This window comes from Chrysochloris asiatica, unplaced genomic scaffold (assembly GCF_000296735.1).
Source record: "Chrysochloris asiatica unplaced genomic scaffold, ChrAsi1.0 scaffold00037, whole genome shotgun sequence".
In the NCBI taxonomy this organism is placed as follows: domain Eukaryota; kingdom Metazoa; phylum Chordata; class Mammalia; order Afrosoricida; family Chrysochloridae; genus Chrysochloris; species Chrysochloris asiatica.
The window spans coordinates 22,079,071-22,091,609 of NW_006408555.1; the positions used below are offsets into that span (position 1 = coordinate 22,079,071).

Genomic DNA, 12,539 nt, shown 5'->3' on the forward strand with positions numbered 1-12,539 from the left:
ATTGATGCCTTTGAGTTGTGGTGTTGGAGGAGAATATTGAGGATGCCATGGACTGCCAAAAGAACCAATAGATCTGTTTTGGAAGAAGTGCAGCCAGAGTGCTCCTTGGAGGCCAGGATGGCTAAGCTTCGTCTCTCCTACTTTGGACATGTAGTCCGGAGGAAACAATCATTGGAGAAGGATGTCATGCTGGGTAGGGTGGAGGGTCAGAGAAAAAGAGGAAGACCTCCAACGAGATGGATCGGCCAGGTGGCATCATTGATGGACTCGGGGGTGGCAGCGGTGGTGAGGTTGGCCCAGGATCGAGCATTGTTTCGTTCTGCTGTGCATGGGGTCGCTATGAGTCGGTTCCAATTCGATGGCACCTGACAACAACAAAAGACAGCTTCGGAAACCCTATGGAGTAGCTCTAGTCTGTCCTACAGAACCATGAGTCAGAATCTACTGGATGGCAGTAGGTTTCATTTCTGTCACTTGAGTACTTGGAGAAGGAGCCCTAGCAGCACACGGCTCAAGCACTCACCTGCTAACCAAAAGGTCAATAGATTGAGCCCACCAGCCACCCTTTGGGAGAAGGATGTAGCAGAGTGTTTCTGTAAAGAGTTAGTCTTGGAATCTCTGTGGGCAGTCCTACTCTGTCCATGTAGGGTAGCTGAGTCAGAATTTGACTCAACAACCATTGGTTTGGGTTGTTTTTTTGTTTTTGTTTTCCCCCTGGTACCTGGAGGAGCCTGGTGGTGCAGCGGTTCTTTGTTCCAGCTGTTAATTTAAAGATAATTTGCTTTCATAAAAATTTACAGCCCTTGGCAGCTGGGGGACAGTCTTGCAAGTGTGCCCTTTGTCTGTTTGAATGATTGTGTATTCCTGGGTGTTTTGGTGCACATCCAATAAAAAAAAACCGAGGGAATAGAAGCAAGTACTGTTGAATGATAAAAAGCATGCAAGGAGCTCTGGTAGTGTAGTGGTTACGAATCGGGCTGCGAACCTTAAGGTCAGTGGTTCGAAACTACCAGCTGCTCCGTGGGAGAAAGATCAGGCTTTCTACTCCTGTAAAGATTTTACACCCTCGGAAACCCTCTACAGGTTTGAATGATGAAAAGCATGCAGGGGATTATAATCATTGCAATGAAACAAACATGATAGGATGAGTGTAACACTGATGTTCTCCCATGTAAACTATCACTCAATTCACAATAAAAACTTTAAAAAACACTTGACAGTCTTGGAAACCCTATGTAACAATTGTCCTTTACCCTAAAGGATTACTAGGAACAATAATCAACTCAGTGATAATGGAGTGTTTTCAGGTACCTACAGTGTGACCTGGAAGAACAGGATTCTGAATGGCCACATCCCTTAGGTCTGGCAGATTCCTTGCTTATGGAGCACAGGGCTGGAGGGGGCCACATTGGGGTCCCTTTTACAAGATGAAAGAGACATTTCTGACAATCCTATCCCAAAATAATATGGCACCTGAACAGCACTGTATCGCTTTTAGGCTCTCTAGGTTCAGACTCTACAAACTAGCGTCCATAATTCCAAAAGCAGTATCATAAAGATAATAGAATAATTTGTATATCCTAGATGCATCACTGGGTGCATTTTAATATGTGAGCTAGGATGTTGGCAGAGTGCCCACAACACTTAAGGCCCTGTATCTGAAAAGAGGAAAATGTTCTCAATTTTCTCCAGGCCTGAAATTATTCAAATGGACTTTTAAGTACCCTATTTCTCTAGTGTTTAGTATTTAAGCTTTTGAATTTTAGTTTATAGGAAGCAAATTCTCATAGCCCTTTCCTCAATTTGCTCTGGGCAAAACCCAATCCAATTCAATTCCCTGCTATTGAGTCTATTCAAATCCTCAGAAACCCTATAAGGTAGAGTAGAACTGCTCCCTAGGGTATCCAAGGCCATCATCTGTAAAATGGGGTGCTGTAGGATCAGCAATGGACTGCTAACCACAGGCTGGGAACATGTTTGTACCCTCTAGCCAGTGAATGACTCTCCCTTCCCTCCCATCCTGATAATCAAAGAATGTTTATTTTTAGTCTGCAAACCTTTAAGTTTTTACAATAATGGTGATTCTTTGGTGATTTTACAATCCTTTGGTGATTCACTAATTTCACTCAGCATGTCTTCCAGGTTTATCCATGTTATGAGGGGTTTCACAGATTCATTGTTATTCTTCAATGTTGCATTAGTATTCCATTGTGTGTATGTGCCAAAGTTTGTTTATCCGTTCTTCCACTGATGGACACTTAGGCTGTCTCCATCTTTTTGCTTCTGAGAAGAGTGCTGTGATGAACACCGGTGTGTGTCTGTCTACTTGTGTCCTGGTGGTTCAAGCTCACCAGCTGCTCCTTGGAAACCCTATTCAGGGTTGCTATGAGTCAGAACCAACTCGAGGGCACTTAAGTCTGAGTTTTCCAGAGTGGTTGAACCATTTTACAGTCCCACCAGCAGTGCAGGAAGAGGGTCCCACTCTCTCCACACCCTCCCCAGCATACTTTGTTTTGCATCTTAACATTGCCATTAATACTGTGTGGTGCTACAGCATAAGCACTCATCTGCAAGACTGATGATTCAAATCCACCAGCCACTCCTCAGAAACCCTATACAGGGTCCCTGTAAGTCAGAACCAACTCAATGGCACTAAACAACATTAAGGACGGTGTGCGATGACTACTCATTGCTGTTTTGATTTGCATCTAATGGCTAATGATCATGAACATTCCGTCATGTTTGTTGGCTGTCTGAAGTGTCTGTTCATGTCCTGTGTCCATTTTTTAATTGTGTTGTTTATAGTTTTCTATAAATTTTAGTCTCCTTGTCTGATATGTCACTGCAAAATAATTTTTCCCAGTCTGTGGGCTCCATTTTCACTTTTTTGTGAAATCTTTTGATGCATATTATTATCTAATTTATAGGAAGAACCAGTCATCTATTCTATCTTCTACTGATTTTTTGTAATATATTGTTTTTTTTGTAATGTCTTTCACTGATGATCTTTATAGTTCTAGGTTTGAAAACATTCATAAACCAAAAGAAAAATGTATTGACTGGAACTTGTGTCACATTTTTCCCTGGTCCCTCTCATTCTCGGCAAGAATTAGTCCCACCGAGTTGCTGCTTCTCAATCACACACAAACAATAAGCATTCACTCAGAAGCTCTTCATTGCAAAGCAAAAGTATACTTCAAAGAAAGAAGTGGGTCCAGCTCTGTGAATGGAGAAGACCCTGCAGAACTGGGGTGCACTAATTTATAAGGGTCTCCTTCTCCAAGAGTGGAGAAATGATATCTTGAAAATCCATTTGATTTTTAGTAAAGGGGTGTAGGCTTCTTGGAAATGGAGTGCTTTTTGCTGACAAATGTCAGCTCTAGGTGCTATTTTTATGGGCTGTCTGTCTTTGTGACCAGTAGCTTTTTTCTATTGGGGTTTCAGGTCCTAGTATCTTTATCTCTGTCTCCAGGGTGTTCTCCTTTTCTTGATCCTTGTCTAGTAGGAGAGGACTTAAGGCAAAAGGGTAAGAAGCCAGGGTAAGAGAGGCCTATGGCCCAAGTGTCTTAACTTGTCCCTGGCACTTGGGCAAATTCATTCCAGAAGCTTCCCAAAAACGTGTGTCTCTGCTGACACAGAACATTTTTGCTGGTATATTACACAGGTATTCTAAGTTGACATTCAGCAGACTCTCTGCTTCTTCTAAGTTTTAATTGCTCCATATACCCTGACTTTTACCTGATTTGATAAAATGGCCAACTACAAGCATATGGGGGGAGTGGGAGAAAACAGTACTTTGTTTTCCCCACTATTTCTTTTATCAGTATAAACCCCTTGCCTGTCTTTATTTGGGGAAACATTTTCCTAGTTACAGTAATGGTGTTTTCCGTCCATGGAGCTATAAACCAAATAAAATTTTACATTATAGCATCCTCAAATCTTTAAGCAGAAAAAAGTTGTACACCTGTATCAGTTTTTCAACAGTGGTGGTACTGACATTTTGGGCTAGATATACGTTTCTCAAGAGCTGTCTTGTGCATTGTAGATGTTTACCACATCCCTGGTCTCAGGCAGATGGCAGTTATTTCCAATTGAGACAATCAAAACTACCTCCAGAAATTACCAAATGTAGCCTGATGAGGGAGGGAGAATGGGAATACAATCTTGCCTGGTGGAGATCCACTGACTGAAATATACTGATAGTTACATCTGGAGTCATATCTATACTAATTTTGCTAATTGATGGATGTTGTTTGGAGCTTTGCTTCTGTCCCTCAGCTCAGTCCTTAGTAGTATCCCATTGAAATGGAGATATTGGTTTCACCCCATGCTACATGAATGGATATGCTTGTGAATTTCATTTCTCCCATCCTGGCTCCAGTAGAATGACATGGAGTTCTGGGGAGTCATTTCCATATGAAGCTTCTTTCTGCATGTTCTGACTGAGCTCACTGTGGCATAACAAAATAAAACAGTTTGACAACAATTTAACAAATTTCTTTAATAAAATTTATAAAAATGCATCTCCAAGAATAATTCTTTCAGTTAAATTGTGTTCTTTCTCCACTCCCAAAGAGAATACAAAATCAACACCCGCAAACATACACTCAAACAACAGTATAGTGACATTCTCTATACAAAACTACATTAAAGAAACTGCAGGGAGGTGAAATCAAGACAACTCTAAGATGTGATTATAGGGATACTTGTTCGAAAAACAGAAAACAGACAGTAAAGCAATTTAGTTAACTTTTTTTGTGGTTGCCAAAATTTCTTAAAATTCATCTTTCGACTATAAGATAATCCAAATCAAGGATGAAGGTCCCCACCCCACCTCCCTTTATCCCCTTACTTAACAACCTTTAGGATTGTTGTTTTTGTTTTTTTCCCATTCTGCTCCTAAGAAAGAATTTGGGTTCTCTAATTTTCTCCATTTCCAATGCACACTTCAATTTGGGGGCAAATGTATCCAGATCAGCCAGCATTAGCAGGCACTTGGGAAATCTGTGCTCCAAGATCTTAGCAAGAAACACATGTTGAGATTCCTCCATTCTTCCGAAATTTTCCTAGCCTGTCTTTATTTACCCCTCAAACATCCTCAGCATCAGTCTAGTAAACTGCCAAGGCTCAGTGCAGACCTTGTGACCCAACTCCAAGCCCTGGTTCCATACATCCCTTCTACTATACCTAGACATCTTCTGGTTTTGGCTGCAGCACATTAGGCACTCACTATTGTATATCTCAATCAAATGTATGATTATGTTTCAGTGGTGAATTTACATTAAAAATTAAGTGGCACCTGAAAACTGTCCACATTTTCTGATCCAAGCTCTCTGTTAAGTAGCAAAGTGCCCTACATGGCATCCATATCATAAACACTCCTGTGCTAAACAAAGTAAATGGACAGGTGCCCATTTCAAGTTATGTACTCAGGAGATAAAAAAGAAAAACCATCAAAAATCTTTAGTGTACACAATACCCAGTTGAGATACAGCCAGAGAAAGACACAACTCTCTTACCCAGACAGGGCCCAGTATCTCTGTATAGGGAATTCCCATCTGGGGCAGTACAACAGAATTTATAGGAGTAAGAGTGGATATCAGAACATGGGGCACCAGTGCAGTGATGGAAGAGCATACAAATTCATAAAAACAAAGAGAAAATTCTTATATTCGAAACAATAGGAATAGGTCAAATGGCCCTTCCTTTTAAATTAAGACAGAGCCCCTAAGGAAATACACTAGGTGTTGGTAAGATCCTGAGGCTGAAATAGTTAATGAAGTTGTGATATTTGAGGATCTTTTAAATATCATCATGTAAAGAAAAATAAAAAGGGTTTAAAAAAAAAAAAAAAGGCTCAGGAAACAAGCCAAAACCTTTCTAACACAGAGATTAAATCAATAAATTGGAAAATCTAACTATCCTAACGGCATAACTGATCACAGTCTCTCTTCCTCAAAAACTCACCACAAGAGAAGGGAACTGAAAACCAACAGAGACATTATTTCTGTGAGTCCCATCACATGGGTGTAGGGATAGATCGCTTGCTTCTTTCTTGAGTCCCCTAGTCATCCTCACCACCTCCATACATATCTGCCAACTTCTTGAAGCGATTGCCCCACTCGTTCAAGTAGTCATAGTCCTGGTCTTGGTCTGATTCCGAGGAGTTCAGGGAGCTCAGACTGGCAGCTTCAGAACCACTTCCTTCATAGTCAAACACCAGCAGAGAGTCGTAAGGGGGAGCAGTAGGGTCACTATCCGCCGCCTTCAAGTTCTAAGCAGGAAGAAAGGGCAACAGGATCTTTCAATGAAAGAAACCACACAACTGCTATCTTTGGCAAGACTGCCTTTTCTTGGTGTCCTCAACCTCCATAAGAGATGTTAACAGCCTGGTGCAATTAATACCAACACGATATTACAGGTAATACCAAATATATACAACATACACAATATATTATTGATAAAAAGAAAAGGTTATAGGAAAGTACACAGAATTTTCCCCCTAGAAACCCAAATGGCAAATTAACTGTAGGCAAGGGAGAAATAAGCAACAGCCAAACAGGACAGAGTGTCCACAAATCAAGGCCAGATGCCAATGACACACAGAAGGATGGACAGAGGCTAAAAACAATGCTTTCCTTCATTTTTGCTTTGCCTTTTCAAAATATACACATTTTCATAATTTATGCTTTTAAAATAGCAAAGGCATTATTTTTATAATTAAAAAACAGTGTCTGGAATGGAGGTGCCTGATGCACTGGCCTGGACTGACTACATAGTCATCTATTTACATTAGGTGAGTACACTCCGATGTATTTAAATGGTATTAACAGTTGAGTAAGTTTCTCACATCTACAATATGGGTGCCATTTTTCTGACTTTCAGGTAGAACTGTGATGCACATTTATCATCAAACCCCAATCAGAAGAAGACCACAGAGAGCAAAGACCCATTGGTGAGCCCAAACTGGATCTACTTAGAATCTCTCTAGTATTCATTTTAATTTCTACTAAATCCTTTCTAACAATTCTTGATTTCAACAAATAGACATTACAAATAAACTAAGATCGATCCAAGGAGCTATTAGTTCTGAAATTAGGATGGGACCCAAAAAAGAATCAGGAGAAAAAAAGGTGGTCAGACATGAAGTGCAGTAAAAGAAATGGTAAAGGAAAAAAACCTGACGAAGCTTCTTTTATTGTTTTGACAATAAAAAGCTGTTTCTTTCTGAGGATAAAGATGAGCTGTATATTAACTTTGTTTACTTACCTCAACAATAAAATTTCCAATTTCATCAGGATTGGCAGGGCGGGGACGATACTGGGGCATGCTCATGAGGGTTGGTGCCACATCATTGCGAGTCACTTCAGGTCGAGCATCCAAGCCCCTGTGCAACTGGCTCAAGTCAAAGTCCTTTGGAGAAAAGGTAAAAGAAAACCAAACAGTAAAAAAAGGAGTGCCAATAAACAATCACATATAGGCTTAATACACAGTATTTGGTTTATAGATTTTGTATTGGATAATGCATTGGCTAGGAAGCCTTGCAACTATGATATTTATAATTATGAGCTTATTTCATAAAAAATGACAGCTTCAACCTAAGTTGAAGTATTTAGTCTACCCAACCTAAGTATTCAATCTACCTTAAATACCACAGGAGTCCTGGTGTGGTGCTGTGGGTTAATGCGTCAGACTGCAAAGCCGTTTGAACTGTAAGACTGGCGGTTCAAGCTCACTAGCTGCTCCTCGGAAACCTTATACAGGGTTGCTATGGGTCGGAATGAATTCGACGGAACTTAACAACAACAAATACCAACAAATACCACAGGTAGGGTTATCTGGTAGTGTCGTGGTTACGAGTCGGGCTACTAACCTCAAAGTCATTAGTTTGAAACTACCAGTGGTTCCGCAGGACAAAGATGAGGCCTTCTGCTCCCATAGAGATTCACAGCCTCGGAAACCCTATACATTAGGGTCCCTATGGGTTGGACCCAACTCAGCAGCACTTAACAACAACAACAACAAATACCACAGTAAAGAAACATAGTATGAGGTGCCTTACTAACTTAGCATAGGGTGTATGTGGAAGATCAGAGTCCTGGTGTGGTACTGCAGGATAAACACCGAACCACTAACCACAAGGTGTACAGTTCAAACCCACCAGTCAGTCCTTGAAAATCCTATACAGGGTCCCAGTGAGTCAGAACCAACTCAATGGCACTCAAAACTCTCTCCCTTACCCTTGCCTTTGTGGGAAGACTATCAAAGTCACATATTATCACATGACTTGCTTTGGTCTTATAGTGGACTAAGTGTACATGTGTATTCCCTTACTTTAGGATCAGCCACTTAACTTGCTTTGGCCAATAGGATACTAGCTGATTACAACACAGGCAAAGGGTTGAAATACACTTTCCTGCTATTAAAAACAGGAGGATAATTGCATAGAAGAGTCCTAGACCCAACTTGTAATTTAGAATTACCCAGTCAGAACTGCCCAGTCTAGATCAGCTGAGATCAGAAAACCTACAAAGGGTTATGAGATCAGAAGTTGCTCCAGCTAACCTACAAAAAAAAATCTTGCGTGTCACTGAGATTCTTGTGGAAGAGTCTTGTGCATTATTGTGGAAGCAGTTTACTGATCCAGTAACTGTTATCCAACTAGACGTAGAAGCTCCTTGAAATCTCAATCACATCTTAACATTTCTCTGTACCCACCATATTCTCTATATAGCAAGCACTGAAATTCTTATCAATGGTTCTTCAAGATCAGAGTTCAGAAATTGTATCTCAATGTGCGGCCTGAATCAAATGTATGACCATGCTAAGACCCATGGTTCCTTTTCTAATTAAGAAAATCTCTAAGATCCTCAAAAGTTCCCTGGAAAACTCCAAAGTAATAATCATTGCTAAAATTAGGGGGAAATTAATAGTAGAGCAAACACAAAAAAACTGTTTGGTGTAGCTAAGACACTCAGGGAAAACAAATTTTATCAGAGATAATTTTACTAAAGTTCATTTCTGAGGGGTAAAAAAAATAGAAATGAGTTATGCAGGCTTTGAAGCCAGACCACCTATTCTAGCTTCCTAGAATGTGTAGTCCTGTACAATTTATTTAACTGCTCTGCGCCTCAGTTTACTCATCTGAGTGCAGCTCAATAAAAGTGATCGTTAAACATTAGCTGTAATCATGCTGAGTTTGATGGTCAATGACAATGTCTATCTTCTTGGGTTAGACCTTAAAAATATAATACATAAGTGACATAGACCTATTCCAAATGTCTGAATTTTCATCATCACTTCTTCCACTTATAAAGATTTCTATTAAGTTTTTCACTATGCTTTCAAAACTCACCTGGTCCTCTTCTCCACCTCCTTCTTCATCATAGTAATACACATTGTCCCGAGTATCATCCTCAGGGGGCAGTAAGGGCTCCTTGACAACTCTTTTTCTCTGAACAAACAGAAGGAGCAGCAGAAGCAGGACTGGAGTGGGAGAGAGAATGCAAAAAGTGAGAAGAGCCATAGGAAAGAAGTTCACAAGAAGAAGCTGACAATAGTGCATCACTGTCTCCTAGAAGGCCACTGGCTGTCTTTTTTTTTTTTTTTTTTTTAATGTTTTATTGTGAATTATGTGATAGTTTACATGGGAGAACATTAGCTTTACATTCACCCTATCATATATTGTTTCATTGCCATGGTTACAATTCCCTCCATGCATCATCAACCAACAAAAGGGTATGTATACCCTGCAAGCCTGCCTCCGGGTCATCAGCACACAGCCCCTTTCCCTCTCTTGGTCTTAAGTCCCCAGCCACTCCATCTCTCCACATCATAGTCTCTGCCTCCATCTCTGATGTCACTGCTTCTCTGGGTAGGGTCCCATTCTCCACTCTTCTCCCTTGATGGTCCCAGGGACCTCCGCTCCTAGACTGCAAAGTAAATCACTTCCCTCCTTTTGCTACAAAACATCTTCCTTTACATTTCCAACCCTCACAATCAGTCCTGATAACAAATATTCACTATTGTATCACAAGAGACTTATCCGCATCTCCTTTCATCAGCCCCGCCCAGACAGATTGGCTACTACTCAGTGGAGAGTCTACCTTCCTCCACGCCCTCTGGATCTAGGCTCCCTCTTGAAAGCTTGTAACCCAGTCACTTCTTGCCTTTGTAGCCCCCCCATTTTGGGTACTTAATGTCCAAGTTGCCCATCCCTGTCTACTGTGTGTATGGAGGGGGTGGGAATGATCCTTTCTGTAAAGATTTGTTCCCTCTTTTAAGCTACTGCATCCATAGGTATAGGTCAAGTTCAATCCACTGTATCCGATTACTCTCTTTTTCCCCTCTCCTTTCTTCTTCTAGTTGAGCTCTGATCATCCAGTCATTGAAGTCAGGTCAAGTGGGTATTATCTGTAAGTGTGGGTGTTCTTATGCATATACCCTCTCTTCTTATCAGCTGGATGTGTCACTCTCCACTCTAGTCCTCTGTGGCTATGTCACTGACTCTGGGCCCAAGAATATCCAGATCTTGCCAACACTGCTGGCCAACCAGGTCTCCACCTGGGTTCACAGGAGTCTATTGAACGTTGTAGGGCTTAGCTCACAGCTTCATTGCTGTTTTTCCCTCATTTCCCCATATCTGTGATGAATGTGATCACCAATCTGAGTGTGTATTCCCACTGAGTCTTAGTCTTGGAAGGGGGTTTGCCCTGAGGGGAACTGACCACTTGCCTTAATGTCTCCAGGGCGAGAAACTTGCTTGTTCTTGTAGTAATCAGTAGGACTGCCTATATTGTTTTGTATTTTTCCTGTTGGTCTTTCTTTCAAGAAGTGTCTTCTGTTCTTCTAGCTACTCCAATCTGGTCTGCTTGTCCTTACAAGTGGAAATTTCCCACCTCTGAACATTCTGGATGTGGTTCACGATTCTACCTATGGTCTTATGTAATGCAGAGGCTCGGCAGGAATCCTCCTTCACTGGGCACATTGTAGCTCCATTTTAGGTATTCCAATCAGTTATAGGCAAAAGATGGACTTACAAGCTTTCTATGGTGATGTTTCTGGCTATTTCCTTCTCTCCTCCTCAATTGTTTATTTTTTAACGGTATACCAGGAAACCAAGGTTCAAAAGACAGACTGGCTGTCTTTTTTGTAACACTTTTAGAAATCAGTCCACATGATACTGTGTATCTTTCTCTCTCAGATCATTTGGTGAGTTTGAACGGCTATTAGATTAGCAGATGAGTGCTTTAACCACTACACTACTTGGACTCACTAAGATCAACATACAAGTTATTATGTAATTTTAAATGTGGCCTGTGACAGGATCATAAACCAATCACATTAAATTTCCCAAAATCTGCAGGAAGTGTTCCAGTCAGGGGAAACTGTAAGGGCATAGGCCTTGAGACAAGAGCGTGGTTGGTGTGACTGAGGAAAGACAGAAGTAGAAATAAAGTCATGGAGGCAGACAGACATATGGACCACTAGAAGACTACTTTTGCCAAACTCCCTTGCAACTAGATGTGTCTGGGCTGGGACCCATGGGATATGGTGGGAGGTAACACTTGCAACTTTCAGATATGTGCCCTCCATTTTGTCCACCATTCCTCTCCCTCCAAGATGGAATGGGAAAGTGGTGGTGAGAAACTTTGACTCTACTGAGAAGGATAAAGCCCTAAGGTCTTGCGGCTCCAACTGTGGTCTAAGAATCAGCAATGTGAGCATTACCTGGGATCTGGTTAGAAATGCTGAAATCTGAGGACCTACTCCAGACCTACTAGATTAGAGTGGCAAAAGCAATTTGTATGCATATTCAAACTCTGCTGAGGGATGAAAGAGCAAGAGAAGGAACCTAGGCTCTCTCTTAACTTCCTGGAAAAAGGCTGCCTTCCCAGTCTCAGACCACTTACCTCTGAACTCTTCAAAGGGAGCAAAAACTTCTATTTTATTTAACTTATATCCTAACTAATACAAAGGGGAAAAAAATCATTTATAGGAAATAATCTTGCCTATTTTAGAAGTCAATGGTTGAAACATTTACTAGCTGTACTTACTTAAAAAAGCAAGGATTCCTCCAAGAATTCCCAGAATAGCAGGAACTTGCAATCCTGCTTCGGCAAGTGGTGAAGTCCTCTTACAGTTGTTGACAGCACCTTTGCAGTCACACACAAGGATATCTAAGGTGGTCACTTGGTCTTTGTTCTGGTTATCCATGAGCTTGAGATTTATTTTGTAGTCACCCAACTCTAAAGGAACTTTTGGCTTTAAAAGGAGAGATTCTCGCGCTGGAGAAAAAGCAGAAATAAGACTATTATGGAACTCTTGCCAAAAGTGAATAAAAAAATGCAAGTTCCATGGGTTTTAGATTACTGAGTAGTATATTACAAAGTCAAACAACAGCAAAGGACAGGGACCTTTGGTGGAATGCATTAAAGGAAACAAGTACCATTTGGCAGTTGAGAGGTAAAATTCAGAATTGACAGAGGAAAGGGGAAGCATGGGATTCAAAACAAAGTTTCCAAAATTAACAATGAAGT

The 12,539-nt window shown here is 40.9% G+C and overlaps 1 protein-coding gene across 1 annotated transcript in view; it reads right to left on the reverse strand.

The window, feature by feature from the left end:
* Positions 1–6,064: 6,064 nt before the first annotated feature.
* The window catches only part of CDH1 (cadherin 1, type 1, E-cadherin (epithelial)), an 88,210-nt gene continuing 81,735 nt past the window's right edge, over positions 6,065–12,539 (reverse strand). The window contains exons 13-16 of the mRNA XM_006860218.1: positions 12,057–12,287; positions 9,356–9,486; positions 7,270–7,413; positions 6,065–6,274 (exon numbers count right to left, since the gene is read on the reverse strand). Of these exons, the coding sequence (XP_006860280.1) occupies positions 6,065–6,274; positions 7,270–7,413; positions 9,356–9,486; positions 12,057–12,287 (716 nt within the window). The remainder of the gene's footprint in view (positions 6,275–7,269; positions 7,414–9,355; positions 9,487–12,056; positions 12,288–12,539) is intronic.